This window comes from Tamandua tetradactyla, chromosome 6 (assembly GCF_023851605.1).
Source record: "Tamandua tetradactyla isolate mTamTet1 chromosome 6, mTamTet1.pri, whole genome shotgun sequence".
In the NCBI taxonomy this organism is placed as follows: Eukaryota; Metazoa; Chordata; class Mammalia; order Pilosa; family Myrmecophagidae; genus Tamandua; species Tamandua tetradactyla.
Window position 1 is genome coordinate 89815472 of NC_135332.1, and position 19568 is coordinate 89835039.

Sequence of the window (19568 nt, forward strand, 5' to 3'; positions counted from 1 at the left end):
TACAAAAAAGCAATAAATTTCAAAGCACAACAGCACAATTTAGTTGTAAAACATATTTCAGAGTTTGACATGGGTTGCAATTCCATAATTTTAGGTTTTTACTTCTATTTTCTCTAAGATACTGGAAACTAAAAGAGATATCAATTTAATTATTCAGCATTTATATTTATTTGTTAAATCCTATCTTCACTGTATAACTCCACCATCACATTTGATCTTTCCATCCCTCTCTTAAGGGGTGTTTGGGCTATGGCCATTCTGAATTTTTCATGTTGGAAGGGTCTGTTACTAAAGTGGGGTAGGGAGATGGAACTAATGTTGTTATGGAGAGGCTGGGCCCTCTAGGTTTCAGGGCTTATCTTCTCCAGGGACCCATCTGGAGGTTGTAGGTTTCTGGAACTCTAGTGCATGGAACCCTTGTGGAATCTTATATATTGCCCTAGGTATTCTTTAGAATTGGCTGTAATGGTCCTGATTAGGGTTTGGCAGATTACAATAGGTGCAAGGTCTAACTGTAGCTTGTTTAAGACAACCTCTAGAGTAGCCTCTCAACTCTATTTGAACTGTCTCTGCCACTGATACTTTATACTTCTTTCCCCCCTTTTGGTCAGGATGGAATTGTTGATCCCACAGTGCCAGGGCTGGATTTATTGCTGAGAGTCATCTCCCATGTCACCAAGGAGATTTTCACCCTTGGATGTCGTCCCACACAGTGGGGAGGGCAATGATTTCACTTGCAGAGTTGGGCTTACAGAGAGTGAGGCCACATCTGAGCAACAACAGAGGTCCTCCAGAAGTAACTCTTAGACATGCGTATAGGTAGTCTAAGCTTCTCTGCTACCTACATAAATTTCACACGAGTAAACCTTAGGATCGAGGACATGGCCTATTGATTTGGGTATTCCTAAAGTTTGGTACAGTATCGGGATTCCCAGATGGTAAGGTTTAATAGTTCCATATTCTTTCTCCCATTCCTCAAGGAACTTTGCCAATGCTTTTGATTATCTGGTTAATATACTATAGGATGTATCCAAGCATTACAATAATCTATACAGGATTAAAGGACCTCTTTCTTCTTCTGGGCTTCCTGTGTTTCAGTTATTCAAATGAACTATACAGATAGGTTGGGTTAGATTATATGCAACAGAAAATTTCAGTTCCAGACCAAATAAACTTTTCTTCCTTTGGTCTCAAAGAGTATGTTCCACATGGGTCTTTTACTTCCTTTGCATTTTTCCGTGATTTGAACTCAGTGATCTCTCATTACATGGCTTTCAGGAGAGGCACGCCTATGGTGATGGTTATACTGTGCTTTGATTACCAAAATCATTTCATATTAATCCTTCAACTATTTTCTCTTCTCTTTCTCTGTCTTCCCTGTTTGTATTAGTTGAAATACCTTTCGGAGGCTCCAGCTCCCAAGACTAAGATACCTACTTTTGTTTAATAGCTGGAAATTTGCTACATATCTGTTGGCACATATATTAGCAATCGATTTTTGCTGTTTTGACCCAAACTAAAGTGACTTACCTGATGAATTAGAAGTTCCTTGCAGTATCCTTTGTTGAGCGCCATTATGTAAGGGGATGGTTTGAGATACTGATATTGAAGTAAGTATAAGGGATAAAATAGCAGTATGGACAATCTAGATTCTATGAGTTCATCAGTAAATGTATTTTAACTTTTTTTTTTTGCATTGTTTCACAGTGTGCTGTGCTTGCAGTGGAGATGTTTCATGTATAGATGTGCAGATCAGTTCTGGCGTTCGTCAGGATTATTTAGAGAGGGTGGGCTTATAAGCTTCTGAAATCTATAGTACTAACCACTGTAATTAGTGATCTGCTATTTTATATCATCGGTTCTTGAAATTTTTCCAAACTCATTTATTATTATTATTATTAGGGTTTTTGGTTTGTTTTTGGTGTGGTCAGGCCCCAGGAATCAAACCCAGGTCTCCAGTTCGGCAAGCGAGAACTCTTGCCACTGAACCACCATTGCACTGCCCCAGCCTCATTTATTTTTGAGTGATACTATATTTATAAAAATATAGGCCTTTATATATCCATTTCGTTTCTTTCTAACTTCCTCTTTTATTGTCTTTGGTGTCATTTTTGGACATTTAAGTAGTTTTCTGAACCAAAAATCTTATCTATAGTGTTATGAAATAAGGCATTTTAAATTATTGAGTAAAGAATTTCTTTCTGGATAATCAGAGTGGAAATATAGCTGATCAGCCATGTCTGTTTGCATATTAGATAGTCGATAGTCCTAGAAGGGCCCCTCTTTGAAAATTTAACATGTACTAATGCCCTATTGTTTGGTTTTGCATTAACTTTGCTTAGATATCTATTGTCTTACTGGAGCCTTTTTATGCTTTTTTCTTACCTGGGTTTCTTAAAAACTGTTGCCTTCAGTTACCAGTCACCTCTCCAGGAAAGCCCAGACCAGCACCTTGAAGTATAGAGTCCCTCTGGAGTCACTCTAAAGTGCTGGGTGGAAGTGGCAAGGCGAGGTCCCCTGTGTCAAAATGCTCAAGGAAGGGTTTGTGATGGGTATGGGGATTGCCTGGTCAGCCTTGTCTTCTGTAGATTTCTTGTTTAAACAATTAGGTTTCAGATTTATATTTCATGCTTACAATTATTGTGGCTTTGCTCGAAGAATCTTTTAAATAACTGGGTGAAAAGGCAAAAAAAAGTAGAATCAAGAAGTGAAAGCACAATTGTTTACAGTTCAGTAAGTACTTGTGGTTAAGAAATGTGTCTGCTCATCATTACCAGATAAGTTAAAATTTAATGGGGAAGCATGAAATTTAAATCAAAATTAACTGCGCTGTTTACAAGGTAAGGATGTGAATTTCTCCAGAGTTTTATTTTCAGGTATTGTAATCCAGATCTCCTGCTTGGACCTCCATGAGTTTTATCCTGAAATCATCTGTAAATTGAATCTGACAGAGATTACAACATTTAATCATAGATTAAAATTTTGATTTACCAAGCATTAGTAATGCAATCAGTTATTCAACAGTGACATACTAGTGGATACTCAAGGAAGCAAAGCATTGCTAGGTGTTTGAGAATTATTGGTAAAATCGGGCATAGTTATAACTTCTGAAAAGAAAAGTTGGTATAAATATGTGCAAATAAATATAGTTCAACTCACTGTTTTTTTTAGTGGGAAAAACAGTGTTATAACCAGTGAATAAATAAAAAGTCACTTCAGCTTGATTTTGGAATGTATAATTTGTTTAATTTTCTCTTTGGAGCTTTATTTGAATAACACATAAAATTATTATGTGTTATTCAAATAACACCCTCCCACCCTGCAGAGTCAGTCACCCCATGAATGCTTCCCTGTACCTTACATTCACTGATGGAATTGTTGATCCCATAGTGCCAGGGCTGGATTTATTGCTGAGAATTTGTATTCATTGGGTATACATACTAAGTATAATTGATGTAAAGGAAAAGGGTCAGAAACCTCCTGGTTGGCAGTAAACTCAAGACTGGTTAAGCAGCCCCTGAGTCCTCTGCACCCATTTGTATTAAGGTCAGTCTGTTCATAGGTCTTGATTGGTACTGGTCCATGTATAGCATAATCTTTGTACTCCTCAAGTTTGTGGTAGAGTAGAGGAAGTTATTTGTTCTGTGCATTAAAGTCTCAGTGAATGTAAGTTACAGGAGAGCATTCATGGGGTGACTGACTCTGCAGGGTGGGAGGAAAGTTCTGCTGAGGGGAAGTTCACCAGAATGTGGTAATGCACTACCTGAAAGCATAGTTGTTTTTCATGATCTCATAGCACACACAACATATAGTTGCTTGAATAGAGCTGTGGGATTTGAGGCTAGAGTTAGATGTGAAGATGTCTGGAACAGTTAATACAAACAGCAGTGAGGACAGTGGTATTGCTGCCTTGTGAGGGGGTGAGAGCCAAGCCCTAGCATTCCTTCTTTGCTGTTCCTTGCAGTGGTCTTCATTTTAAAAATGAGGAGATTGTTGTGAAAAAGACAAGTACAAGTAAGGTATTTGAGGATTTCAAAGGGAAGGAAGAGTTTCTTCTGGTCAACTTAATGAGAGAGCCAGTACTAGGCTCAAATCCAGATCAAGTTCTACCCCTTTAAATCTAGAGCCCTAACTAATGCCCAGCGGTCACATGAATCCTTAAATTTTAACTTTTATGTTCATTTGAATAGTAATACTGCATGATTTCAGAGTAGTTAATCCAGGTAATGAGGTGGAGGGGGATGTATAAGAGACAAAGAGGGGGTTAACAATTGGCTGTACTACCAAAAGGGTTCATGTTTGGGAGTGGAAACATGCTTTGTAAAATGATGGATTTGAGTTTTCCATAAACAGAGTTTGTTTCTTTATGAAAATAAATAAAAGACTGTTTAATCTTTCTTAAAATATATACATTAAATGCAACATGCAGGTCTGTTTGATTAATGAAAGGTGTCACAGTGACCATGACTGATAGAGTCTGTACTTTTGAAAAGCATGTAGACTGTTTTCTTCAGGTGAAGGGAGATATCAGTATGGATCGTTTTTCATGACACTTTATTCTCACTTGAACCATATGTCTTTTGGACTTCATTTTTGCTTTTGTTCTGTTCTTCGACTTGTAGGTAGAAACTCTGGTGTGCTAATTGTGAGAATTCTTGAAATGCATGAGGAATGCACCATGCAGGTAGCTCTCTGTGAGCAGTTGGCAAGACAGCAGATCAGCAGCCCTGACCAAAGTACGGCCCCCAACCCCATCCCCAGGGCTTGTCTAAAGGTTCTCTTCACCAGGGAGACTGCAAGTCACCTCAAAGGGCATCCCCAGGACATTATACACATCTACCCACCCTGGTGAGTACAAAAAACCCTCTCTGGCAATCACCAAGTATGAGTTTGTTTCATAAGAAAAGATACTTTTATCGGGAACATTTTTGTCACTTTATTATAGAGAAATGCCAAGGGAAGGAAAACAGGATTTGACTTAGGTTTCATATAACAGAGTCAGTAAACTGTTTTAGTGACTTGTTTCTACTTCTGGCAGCAGGCTTTTGATAACTTGGGGGGGCGGGGGGAATAACCATACCAAAATTTCATGCCTAAATGTTGTGTTATGTTATAAGATCTGGCTGGTTTTGCTTTTACCCTTCTTAGAAAAACAATTTAATAAATTTAATAAAATTTAATAAAAGACATTATATGATAAGATTTAATATTTAATTTAATATTTTTGCTAATCACTTTGGAAAGTTGGAGGTAAAAAAATATGAATTAAAACACAGTAAGGTTTGATTTCCAAGGAGAATAAATGGTTTTGTTTAATGGATCAGAAATTATTGTGAGACATATCATGTTTGCTTACTTCAACATGGGATACTAATTTTCATCAGGAAAAAAAGAAAATCTTACTAACTTTGAGGGAAATTTCAAGCAGCCTTCTTTGAAGAGCTAATTTTACTTATTGGCAATTTTGAAAAGTTTCATTCATCTTAGTGTTGGAATCAACTTAGAGATCTTTTGATTAAACTTCCCTCCCAAGAAGGCATCTTTTTATTGTGTCCATAGCAAGTAACCGTTAACTTCTCTGTAAGCTCTAATGGGCTGAGGATATCAGAGAATAACTTGTATTATTATTTTATTTTTAATACATTTTTATTGAAGCATAAGATGCATACAGCTGGGCGGGCCACGGTGGCTCAGCAGGCAAGAATGCTTGCCTGCCATGCCAGAGGACCCGGGTTCAATTCTTGGTGCCTGTCCATGTTAAAAAAAAAAAAAAAAAAGATGCATACAGCTGATAAGTGTACATTTCAGTGAATAATCGAAGGGAATATGTGTGTAATAGCTACCCAGTCTAAGAAATGAAGGTACTCTGCACCTGGGACCATGCCCCCTGCTTTGCCCTCTGGCCACAGCTAATTCCTCTATTCTTCTGTATGTATTTGGGTGTTTTCAGTTTGGGGATATTATGGACAATGTTCATTATCAACTCTTACATTCTGCCTAGGTGACTCAGGAATACCATGCCATCAGTTCTTTCTGAACCTTTCCATCATCCTGTAATTGTGCCATTATTTTTTATTATCTTAAAAAATTTTAAATTTATCTTGACACCCCTTATAGTCTTCCTATTATTTCTTTTTTCTCTTTTCCTTTACAACAAAATGCCTCATAGTGTTACTAATGCACTTCAACCTCCCCCACCCCCATTCTTTCTTGAACACGTTTTGTCGGGCTTTGGTCCCAGCACATCTCGAAGTCACATTGCCCAGGGTCTTCAGAGACCTCCACATGGTGATCTCCTCACATGTACTCCCCGAGTACACATTCCAGGTTTTTGTTTCCCACCTCTCCTATTTTTCCTTCTGTTTCTTTCTCTGATTTCACCTGGTCCCTCTGCCTTCTATATACTGAGTACCACAGAACACAGCCCTGGACCTCTTCTCACTCCACTGGTCATTTTATTGAGTCAGACACCTTTAAAGTACAACTATATACTTGATAACTCCCAAATTTGTATCTCCAGCTTCCCCCTCTTCTGGAATCACCAGTCACACACCTTACTGCCTCTCCTACATTGTCACTAGTTGATCTGATGGGCCCTGAAAAATTAGGCTCCTGATCTTCCTTCTTGAACGTCTTCTCTGTCCTGTCCCTCCAGATATCCTTGACTCTTCTTTTGTTCATAGTCGACAATTTCCCTGTCAGAATATGCCAAACCTTCTCTTCAGACCATGCAGAGTCCAGCCTTCTACCACCTCTGCTGTTATGACCTTTTCCAGCTTATACCCATCTCTCTTCTCTATCTTGCCATAGTTTCTTAACTAGACCCCTGCTTTTGTCTTTGCCCTTCTTCTCTCTCTTCTCAAACTAATAGGAGAAGTGAAGCTGTTAAAATTGGCATATGTCAGATCATATCACTTGTGCTGGTTTGAAATGATGTATGTACCCTAGAAAAGCTGTGTTTTAATCCTATCTCTCTTCTCAAACTAATAGGAGAAGTGAAGCTGTTAAAATTGGCATGTGTCAGATCATATCACTTGTGCTGGTTTGAAATGATGTATGTACCCTAGAAAAGCCATGTTTTAATCCTAATCCCATTTTGTAAAGGCAGCCATTTCTCCTAATCCCTATTCAGTAATGTATGTTTGAAACTGTAATTAGATCATCTGCCTGGAGATGTGATTTAATCAAGGGTGGTTGTTAAACTGGATTAGGTAGAGGCATGTGTCCACCCATTTGGGTGGGTCTTGATTAGTTTCTGAAGTCCTATAAAAGAGGAATCATTTTGGAGAATGAGAAATTCTGAGAGAGCAGAACAATACAGCTACGAGAAGCAGAGTCCACCAGCCAACAACCTTTGGAGCTGAAGAAGGAAAATGCCTCCCAGGGAGCTTCATGAAACAGGAAGCCAGGAGAAGAAGCTAGCAGATGACACCGTGTTCACCATGTGCCCTTCCAGATGATAGAGAAACCCTGAACTTCATCGGCCTTTTTGAACCAAGGTACCGTTCGCTGGATGCCTTAGATTGGATGTTTCTATAGAGTTGTTTTAATTAAATTAGGACATTTTCTCAGCCTTGAAAGTATAAACTAGCAACTGTTAAGTACCCCCTTTTAAAAGTCGTTTCTGGTATGTTGCATTCTGGCAGCTAACAAACTAGAACATCACTCTTTGGCTCCAAGCTGCCCAGGAGCAACACTCCTCATATAGAGTAAAAGCCAGAACTCTAAGCAAAGTCCTCCTGAAACTAGGAAATCCCCTCCTGCTCCCATGGTCCTTCACAGTTCTAGGTTGGCCATACTGGATGCCTTACTGATTCTCAAATGTTTCTGCCTGTGCTGGTTTGAAAGGAAGTATGCCCCCTAAGAAAAGCCATGTTTTAATATAAATCCCATCTCATAAAGGTAGAATAATCTCTATTCAATACTGTATGTTCGAAACTGTAATGAGATCATCTCCCTGGTTGATGTGATTTAGTTAAAAATGGTTGTTAAACTGGATTAGGGGATGACATGTCTCCACCCATTTGAGTGGGTCTTGATTAGTTTCTGAAGTCCTATAAAAGAGGAAACATTTTGGAGAATGAGAGACTCAGAGAGGGCAGAGAATGCTGCAGCACCACGAAGCAGAGAGTCCACCAGCCAGTGACCTTTGGAGATGAAGAAGGAAAATACCTCCCGGGGAGCTTCATGAAATAGGAAGCCAGGAGAGAAAGCTAGCAGATGACGCCGTATTTGCCATGTGCCCTTCCAGCTGAGAGAGAAGCCCTGACTGTGTTTGCCATGTGCCATCTCACTTGAGAGAGAAACCCTGAACTTCATTGGCCTTCTTGAACCAAGGTATGTTCCCCTGGATACGTTTGATTGGACATTACTATAGCCTTGTTGTAATTGGGACATTTTCTCGGCCTTAGAACTGTAAACTAGCAATTCATTAAATCACCCCTTTTAAAAGCCATTCTGTTTCTGGTGTATTGCATTCCGGCAGCTAGCAAACTAGAACACTGCCCATCCTTACCTCCCTCCCCTCCTTCACCATTGTTCACTGTTTTCTCACCTACCTTAGGCATTTACTCAGGTGTTACCTTCTGTTCTAGTTTCTAGCTGCCGGAATGGCAATATACCAGAAACGGAATGACTTTTAAAAAAGGGAATTTAATAAGTTGCTAGTTTAAAGTTCTAAGGCTGAGAAAATGTCCCAATTAAAACAAGTCTGTAGTAATGTCCAATCAAAGATATCCTTCCAGGGAAAGATACCTTGGTTCAAGAAGGCCGATGAAGTTCAGGGTTTCTCTCTCAAGTGAGAAGGCACATGGTGAACACAGTCATGGTTTCTCTCTTGGCTGGAAGGGCACATGGCGAGCATGGCGTCATCTGCTAGCTTTCTCTCCTGGTTTCCCCAGGAGGCATTTTCCTTCTTCATCTCCAAAGTGCTGGCTAGTGGGTCCTCTGCTTCGTGGTGCTGCAGCATTCTCTGCTCTCTCTGAATCTCCTTCATTCTCCAAAATTTCTCCTCTTTTATAGGACTCCAGAAATTTATCAAGACCCATCCAAATGGGTGGAGACATGTCATCACCTAATCCATTTTAACAACCAGTCTTGATTAAATCACATCTCCAGGGAGATGATCTGATTACATCTTCAAATTTACAGTTTGGGATTATTCTACCTTTATGAAATGAGATTTTGATTAAAACATGGCTTTTCTAGGGTACATACATCCTTTCAAACCAGCACACCTTCTAAAGGAGACCTTCCCTGCATTTTATGTCTAAATTTGGAAACCATATCCACCTTACACTTTCTGTTTTCCTGTCTTGTTTTATTTTTCTATTTTGATTAACACCATCTCACATGCTAAATTTGTTAATTTACTTATTGTGTGCCTCCATGCTGCTAGGGTTTTGACTGGTTTGCTCACGTATTAAACCCTGAAGCTGCTCAGAAGGTCCCTGACATGTAGTAAATTGCATTGCCCTAGTAGTCTTTGACTTTGTTACCATAATCCCTTGTGTTCTTTTGCTATTTTATTTGAAGTCCTTTCTGAAAACTTATGGCAAAACTCAGTAATCAATTGCAGTTTATGTTGTATTTTATTGTACTTCAACAAAGTGTTAAATCAAGCCATGCTGACATTTTTTACAGTGAGCCACAGAAAACACAAGAAGAATATGCAACTAGCCTTAGAAACATTGACGGGCTTTGGATCCCTGACTCTTGACATAGATCTTTTCTTTAAGTAAGCAGTTAAAGATAAACTCAGAACCATTGTGTAGGTTCCTTCATCATCTTCCATCCTCCAGATCTCTATACCTTTAGTATGAAATTTCCCCTCCCATTTAATTTTTTCAAGAACTTGAATGTTTTTGTTTTTATCATTGTAATGTACATTTCTCTTCCTTCAAAATGGGTTTAGGCATCTGTTCCAGTGTTTAAGAACTATTTGTATCTTATTTTCTGTGAAATGTCTTTTGATAACTTGTGATCTTTATTCTCCTGGATTGTTAGTCTTTATGTTAGTGGTTTGTATGAGCTCTTCATAAATGATAGAAATAGCTCTTTGTCAGTTATATACATTGTAATTAATTTTTTTCAGTTTGTCATTTGTCTTTTGACTTCTTTAAGGGGAAGGATTTTGTTTTGTTATTTGTTTGTGATAAGCAGTGATTTTCTTTTTCTATGATTTGAGTTTATCCAACTTTTATAGCTTCTGGATTTTGTATCAAATAAGATAGAAAGAGCTTCTTCAGTGTGAGAGTTTTTAAAAATTAAACCTATGCTTTATTCTAGTACTTTATTGCTTTTTTAAAAGTTTTGCATTTGAAGCTTGACCCATCTGGAATTTATCTTTATGTAAGGCATGAAGTAGGGAATGCAATTTTATTTTTTTCCAAATGGCTACTCAAGTGTCCCAGTATCCTTTATTGAATATTCCATCTTTTCTCCATAGACTTTCAATGATCTGATGTTCATCAGATACTAAATTCCCTCATATGTTTTTGGACTATTGCTAGTTCTTTTAACAAAACTATAAATGCATATGCTGGTATATCACTCTATTTTAAGTTTTATACTTTGTATAGTCTTCTAATATTTGGTGCGTTTACTCATTGAGTGGGATGAGAGTCATCTACCCAAAAGAAGATTTCTGAAGACAAGAGGTTAAACCAGAGACAGCCACTGTTTTATTTCTTTCTCATGAGAAAGTGCACCTACTAGATAAGGGGAAGCAGGTGAGTGCACTACCAATGCACAGTAACAAAGATTTCATAGGCCCCCTGAGGCAATTGCCTCTTCCCCCTGCTCACCTGTCCCCCATTGGTTGGGAGTTGTGGGCTTACAGTCTTGAAGTGTGAAAGAGGTAATCTGATTAGGAAGATACAGGACCATTGAGTGCAAAAGCTAATCCAATTAGAAAGAGACACGACCTTCCCTTAGGAAGGTCCAAGGTTACAGTTGCAACCCCCTTGTGGACGTGAATTCAGGAAAATGGACCAGCCTAGAGGAATGTATATCTTAGCTTGTGCTTATTGGGACTTAAACAAAGAACCAGGATGTGGGAAGTTGGGCAAGCAGGTCTGAGCCATTTTCTTTCCTGAGAAGGGGCCATTTTCCCTATTTCCCTCATCATCCCTTAAGTTTATATTTTAGAACTTTTCTAGTTATACTTAATCTTTTACTTTTGTTTTTAAATTATTTTTTTCAAGTGAAAGCATATTATATATGTATTGTGAAAGATAAAAATAGTTCAAAATATATAACTTTGGAAGTGAATCCAACCACCCTTATTCCTTGAAGTAATTCTACCTCTCCTAGAAAACCACTATTAGTAACTTAGCCTATAATCTTCTAGCATCTTTTTCAAAAGAAGTTCTTGAAAATTTAATTATCATGTATTTAACATATGAATATATGTGATGTATATGTAAGTTAATGTAAACCTGCTTATATTTCAATGAGCTTAGATTTAACTTAATCTCATTAAAATTTATTGTAAGTATAATAGTAAATTTATGAATTGATGGAATAGAATTTCAAAGTAGCCTATAAGAAGGTTCTGATCTGGTGCTTTTCTCACCATGCTAATGGAATTGATGGTAGCACACATCAGGATACCAGTTAGTGTTCTAAGATTTTACCTGGAATCTGTTTTCATCTACAAATCTGTCTGTCCCCCAGTTTTCTCAGACGGTGGAACTTTCACCCCAGTGTTAAGGAACAGCATGGCTGCTGCACAAGTATGGTGAAAAGTTTGGAAAGCCACCATTCCAACAGGCCTGGAGTATAAGACATTGTTCTATAGATGACTTTCAGACTTTGAAATCTAATGGAATGTTTCCTGCAAGGTTTTGGAATTGTTCGGGACCCTGACCCCTGTTTTCCTTTCAATTTTTCCCTTCTGGAATGGAAATGTTTATTCTGTGCCTGTCCCTCTTTTGCATATTGGAAACAAATAACTTTCTCTTTAACTTTCGTAAGTCTACACATGGAGGGGAATTGTGCCCCAGGAGAGACCACGCCCCTACAATCGATTTTGATGGTTTTTTTAATTAAACATTGTTTCTGAAATAATTTAAGGCTTTTGGGATATTGTGATGTAATGAATGTATTTTGCATATGGAGAAAACATGTCTTTCGGTGTTCCAGAGGGTGGAGTGTGGTTGTTTGAAATTGTTTATATCAGAAATGCATGTTCTTAAAGTTATTCCAGTCCTATGGATGTTGACCCATTATGCATAGGATCTTTTGATGAGGCTTCTTTACTTAGGACCCACCTCATTCAGCATGCTTTCACAAGCCTAGGTGACTAAAACATGTGGGCTCATGAGAAGTTAAAGTTAGATCATAATTATCTACAAATATTTATATTAACCCAAAATTTACAAATCCTACTGACTTCTTAGACCTTACAATTGAATTCATTGTTATCCTTTAATTTTGAATCCTTTGGGCTCTTGTGATTGCTTGCTTTCATCATTTTGGTATAGTATTTGGACTTCCAACATGGTGCCACATGATTGTATTGGTCAATTACTATTTCTAAACTTGGTTGGATTTTTTCTTCTTTTCCTTAAGTTTTTGGGGTATATTTTTTTACTATGCCACATAAATGGATTGTAAATCGAAAAATTAAAGTGAAAGGAAATCATGTATTTGTCCATTTTAATCATACCTGAGATGTTATTGCTTCTGTATATCATGCAACCCAGTGGAAGTGAATGAAGCATGCTGTCTAGAAAGAAAACATGAAATGCTGTGTTAACCAAGCCAGATCATAAATATTAAGGCTATCCTTAGACATTTGTGCAAACCCATAGAAATGAAAATATCTGAACTAGATATAATTTGATTACTTTGTGATATAGTTTTTCAAAATGATCACCTGAAAAGGGGGAAACCATTAATAAAAACATGAAAATTTATTCCTCCAACTTATCAAAGATAAAAAGCAAGACATTTTGGCAAAAGTTAAAATGATACTGTTCATTCCCAAATGTTAGTGGGTTGTAAGTTGGTTCTTTCTTTGACAATATGTCACAAAACTAAAAATGTGAATACACTTTATATAGAGCTATTACTTCTGGGACTTTATCGTATTCTAGCCATCAACCTAGAATAGATTATATAAGTTATTTTACATTCCTACAATGTGTAGTAATTTAAAATAGTGATATAGATGTTTATTTCCTCTTATAGCCATATCATGTTATCCACAAAGTGCAGGGAGGATCACTAGAGAAGGTGCCAGCAGCACCACATCTTCTTGGGCTACTTTCCAATTACTAAGCAAAAAAAGTAAATCAAAAGACTATTATAAAAATGAACACATTTTGTGCTCAGCATTTCAATTTTGTGAGTGAGTGAAAAAAACTGGTTTCTCTGCTTCCTTGTATTCCAGGAAAGCTTTTTTGACACCCTCTTTAGTAGCTTCCTGAATTTTTATGTTTTGTCATATGTAAATTTATATTTGTTGTCAATTTTTTTAAATTTAAAGAAATATTAATAGTATTTTTAGGTACTTCATCAAGGAGGAAAGATGGATGAGAAGTATTTTGAAAGATAACTATCTTTTTTTGAAAGGTAATAATTTATGCTTTCTGTCTTAATGTAAAAGTTTCTGCATTATCAGTAAGAACCGTTTTTCTTTCTCCAACTGTTAATTGAAGTTAGTCTAGATAAAATAGGTCAAATTTAGCACTTCATCAGCATGGCAATGTAAGACACCCCCTGGAAAAGTCTTCCCTCAAAATCAGCTAATAAAAGGACAAATTCCACTTGCTTGGAACTCTGCAGGATGACAGAGACTTGAGAAGGACTCCGCAAACACAATACTGTTTGAAGAAATAGAAGAATTATTTCTAAGGTTGGGTGATGGATTTTCTTCCCATACCTGCCTGTTCAAACCCCTTGTCTCACTCAGTCCCGTGCAGCTTGAGAGTCAGGCAGAGGCAGCATTGACCAGGTATATGCAGACTACAGATCCACTCACAGCAGCTAGTTAGAATCCCATGCATATCCTGGCACAAGGACGCAAATCTCAGAGGCCCAGGGCTGAGCAAAAGCCACTGAGGCATGCAATATGCAAAAAAACCCCAAGAGAATAAAAGAAAGAGAAAGAGGTAGAGCTGTTAATAAGAGGTATGCTCACACAATCCAGTCTCTGTTTGCTGGGTAACCTAAATGCAAGACAGACTTTTCCGGATTGATCCACCTTTCAGAATTTACCTCATCTGGGATACCATAATGACATGACCCAGAAGCAGGAAAAACTCAAAGCAAAAAGAAAGAAAAAGTGGGGAGGGGCCTGAGCTTCACTAAGATAGGACTGGTCCTAGAACTGAAAAAGTGTAAGGAAAAGGAAGCACCATGTGAGAGAAATTTTTTTAAAAATCAAAGGAGCTAGGGAGATAATTCTGCACACTAACTGAACAGATTCAAGACTTTATACAGAAGGAACAGAGAAAAAGAATCTTTCTCCTGGAGGTGAAACAATTGCACAAAAAGTGCAGTCTTAAAAATTGAACTGCATATCCAAGGCCAGAATCAAATGAAGAAGAGCTCGGAAAACCTGAAAGTGAAACATGGGCTACTGTAAAGTTTCAAGGCAAGTTGAAATACGCATCAGAGAAGAGACTTAATACAAAGCCGACCAACAATAAAACCCTTGACAAGTGGGAAAAAACTAACATTCAGAGTTTAACACATTAAAATATCAGATGCCCAGACATCAGAAAAAATTTCCAAGAAATAGACACCTCCAACAGTAATTGTTGGAGACTTCAATACACCACTCTCATCAATAGATAGACCATCTAGTCAGAAGATCAATAAGGAAACAGCTGAAAAATATGATAAATTAAGTGGACCTAACCTACATATACAGAACATTGTACCCTGTCATGGTCAGGTTCATGTATCAACTTGACCAAGTGGTGGAACCTGCTTGTCTGATTGGGGAAGTGCTGGCCTGTCTGATGCAATGAGGACATTTCATAGAATTAAATCATGATCATGTCAGCTGCATCCACAGCTGATTCCATTTGTAATCAGCCAAGGGGAGTATCTTCTGCAATAAGTGATGCTCAGTCTAATCACTGGAAGCTTTTTAAGGAGGATTCAGAAGAGGTAGGCTCTCTTCCTACTTCAGCTGGTGAGCCTCTCCTGTGGAGTTCATCCAGACCCTCCATGGGAATCATCGGATTCACAGCCTGCCCTACAGATTTTGAACTCTGTGTTCCCGTGGTCACTGAGACGCTTTTATAAATTTTCTATTTGCAAAAATTTCCCTGTTAATTTTGTTTCTCTAGAGAACCCTAACTAATACACACCCCAATACTGCAGTATATACATTCTTCTCAAGTGCCCATGGATCCAGCCCCAAGGTAGAGCACATTTGGTCATAAAACAAATGCGAATAAATTTTAAAAGATTGAAATTATATAAAGCATGTTCTCTGACTATAATGGGGTGATGCTGAAAATGAATAATAGGCAGACAACTGGAAAATACACAATATCTGGAAGGTAAATAACACACTTTTAAACAATTAGTGTGTCAAAGAAGAAATTACAAGGAAAATCAGTAAATAGCTAAAAACGAATAAAATGAGAAAGCAACATATAAAAACTTATGGGGACTTCCAGAGAAGATGGCGGCTTAGGAAGACGCGCAGGTCTCAGTTCCTCCTCCAGAACAGCTACTAGGGAAGTAGAAACGGTACAGAACAACTCGCAGAGCCATGACAGAGACCAAGAACACAAGATACCCCATTCTGGAATGGCTGACTGGCTGGGAGAACCCGCTGCGGTGAGATCACCGAGGGGAGCGTGCTTCCCCAGGCCGGGGCGGCAGGCGGCCGGAGTCCCTCCCTCCCTCCTTCCCCGGGCCGGCTAGGAGAATTGGACAGGCGATCCCCTCAAGTTGCGGCAGCTGGTGCCCCCCCCCCCGACGCATGGCACCCTGGACCAGCTGGGAGAATTGGATCGGAGATTCCCCAAGCCACGGAGACCGGCAACCAGGGTCCTTTCCAAACACATGGCTTCCCAGTCTGGCTAGGAACGGTGGATAGACACTCCCACAAGCCGCGGCAGCCGGCACCCCCGCACCACGCTTGGCGCCCCGGGCCGGCTGTGAAATTTGGACAGGCGCTCCCTCAAGCCATGGAGGCTGGCGACCCTCCCCACGCACGGATCCCGGGGCCGGCTGGGAGATTCGGATTGGCACTCCCCCAAGCCGCTTCGGCTGGCGACCCTTCCCTACAGCGAGAGTTTTCCAAAGTTAAAGGAGCCACAGCATCTTTTACTGGTGGGACCCGCAGACAGACGAGTGCCACGAGCGCAACCTACTGGGCAGGATAAGAAAAACAGAGCCCAGGGATTTCACAGAAAAATCTTTCAACCTGCTGGGTCCCACACCCAGGAAAATCTGATTAAATGCCCAGAGGCCAGCAGAAGATAACGGATCATGCTTGGAAAATTGAAGATATGGCCCAGTCAAAGGAACAAACCAATAGTTCAAATGAGATACAGGAGCTGAGACAACTAATGCTGAATATACGAACAGAAATGGAAAACCTCTTCAAAAACCAAATCAATAAATTGAGGGAGGACATGAAGAAGACATGGGCTGAACAAAAAGAAGAAATAGAAAAACTGAAAAAACAAATCACAGAACTTATGGGAGTGAAGGACAAAGTGGAAAAGATGGAAAAAACAATGGATACCTACAATGGTAGACTTAAAGAGACAGAAGCTAGAATTAGTGAATTGGAGGATGGAACATCTGAATTCCAAACAGAAACAGAAACTATAGGGAAAAGAATGGAAATATTTGAACAGGGGATCACATAACTGAATGACAATATGAAGCGCACAAATATACGTGTTGTGGGTGTCCCAGAAGGAGAAGAGAAGGGAAAAGGAGGAGAAAAACTAATGGAAGAAATTATCACTGAAAATTTCCCAACTCTTATGAAAGACCTAAAATTAAAGATCCAAGAAGTGCAGCGCACCCCAAAGAGAATAGACCCAAATAGGCGTTCTCCAAGACACTTACTAGTTAGAATGTCAGAAGTCAAAGAGAAAGAGAGGATCTTGAAAGCAGCAAGAGAAAAACAATCCGTCACATACAAGGGAAACCCAATAAGACTATGTGTAGATTTCTCAGCAGAAACCATGGAAGCTAGAAGACAGTGGGATGATATATTTAAATTACTAAAAGAGAAAAACTGCCAACCAAGACTTCTATATCCAGCAAAATTGTCCTTCAAAAATGAGGGAGAAATTAAAACATTTTAGGACAAAAAGTCACTGAGAGAATTTGTGACCAAGAGACCAGCTCTGCAAGAAATTCTAAAGGGAGCACTAGAGTCAGATACGAAAAGACAGAAGAGAGAGGTATGGAGAAGAGTGTCGAAAGAAGGAAAATCAGATATGATATATATAATACAAAAGGCAAAATGGTAGAGGAAAATATTATCCAAACAGTAATAACACTAAATGTTAATGGACTGAATTCTCCAATCAAAAGGCATAGACTGGCTGAATGGATTAAAAAACAGGATCCTTCTATATGCTGTCTACAGGAAACACATCTTAGACCCAAAGATAAACATAGGTTGAAAGTGAAAGGTTGGGAAAAGATATTTCATGCAAATAACAACCAGAAAAGAGCAGGAGTGGCTATACTAATATCCAACAAATTAGACTTCAAATGTAAAACAGTTAAAAGAGACAAAGAAGGACACTATCTACTAATAAAAGGAACAATTAAACAAGAAGACATAACAATCATAAATATTTATGCACCGAACCAGAATGCCCCAAAATATGTGAGGAATACACTGCAAACACTGAAAAGGGAAATAGACACATATACCATAATAGTTGGAGACTTCAATTCACCACTCTCATCAATGGACAGAACATCTAGACAGAGGATCAATAAAGAAATAGAGAATCTGAATATTAATATAAATGAGCTAGACTTAACAGACATTTATAGGACATTACATCCCACAACAGCAGGATAAACCTTTTTCTCAAGTGCTCATGGATCATTCTCAAAGATAGACCATATGCTGGGTCACAAAGCAAGTCTTAACAAATTTAAAAAGATTGAAATCATACACAACACTTTCTTGGATCATAAAGGAATGAAGTTGGAAATCAATAATAGGCGGAGTGCCAGAAAATTCACAAATACGTGGAGGCTCAACAACACACTCTTAAACAACGAGTGGGTCAAATAAGAAATTGCAAAAGAAATTAGTACATACCTCGAGGTGAATGAAAACGAAAACACAACATATCAAAACCTATGGGACGCAACAAAGGCAGTGCTAAGAGGGAAATTTATTGCCCTAAATGCCTATATCAGAAAAGAAGAAAAGGCAAAAATTCAGGAATTAACTGTCCACTTGGAAGAACTGGAGGAAGAACAGCAAACTAACCCCAAAGCAAGCAAAAGGAAAGAAATAACAAAGATTAGAGCAGAAATAAATGAAATTGAAAACATGAAAACAATAGAGAAAATCAATAAGACCAGAAGTTGGTTCTATGAGAAAATCAATAAGATCGATGGGCCCTTAGCAAGATTGACAAAAAGAAGAAGAGAGAGGATGCAAATAAATAAGATCAGAAATGGAAGAGGAGACATAACCACTGACCTCACAGAAATAAAGGAGGTAATAACAGGATACTATGAACAATTTTATGCTAATAAATACAACAATTTAGATGAAATGGACGGGTTCCTGGAAAGACATGAACAACCAACTTTGACTCAAGAAGAAATAGATGACCTCAACAAACCAATCACAAGTAAAGAAATTGAATCAGTCATTCAAAAACTTCCTAAAAAGAAAAGTACAGGACCAGACGGCTTCACATGTGAATTTTATCAAACATTCCAGAAAGAATTAGTACCAACTCTCCTCAAACTCTTCAAAAAAATCGAAGTGGAGGGAAAGCTACCTAATTCGTTCTATGAAGCCAACATCACCCTCATACCAAAACCAGGCAAAGATATTACAAAAAAAAAAAAAACTACAGACCAATCTCTCTAATGAATATAGATGCAAAAATCCTCAACAAATTTTTAGCAAATCGAATCCAACAACACATTAGAAGAATTATTCATCATGACCAAGTAGGATTCATCCCAGGTATGCAAGGATGGTTCAACATAAGAAAATCAATTAATGTAATACACCATATCAACAAATCAAAGCAGAAAAATCACATGATCATCTCAATTGATGCAGAGAAGGCATTTGACAAGATTCAACATCCTTTCCTGTTGAAAACACTTCAAAAGATAGGAATACAAGGGAACTTCCTTAAAATGATAGAGGGAATATATGAAAAACCCACAGCTAATATCATCCTCAATGGGGAAAAACTGAAAATTTTCCCCCTAAGATCAGGAACAAGACAAGAATGTCCATTATCACCACTGTTATTCAACATGGTGTTGGAGGTTCTAGCCAGAGCAATTAGACAAGAAAAAGAAATACAAGGCATCAAAATTGGAAAGGAAGAAGTAAAACTATCACTGTTTGCAGACGATAT

At 38.3% G+C, this 19568-nt stretch overlaps 1 protein-coding gene across 7 annotated transcripts in view; it reads left to right on the forward strand.

Annotated features, from left to right (window-relative positions):
- Positions 1-19568, forward strand: part of SPIDR (scaffold protein involved in DNA repair) — a 757458-nt gene that overhangs the window by 345365 nt on the left and 392525 nt on the right. For all 7 annotated transcript variants that reach the window (XM_077166724.1, XM_077166722.1, XM_077166723.1 and 4 more), the window contains one exon: positions 4623-4848. In XM_077166724.1, coding sequence (XP_077022839.1) covers positions 4623-4848 — 226 coding nt within the window. The remainder of the gene's footprint in view (positions 1-4622; positions 4849-19568) is intronic.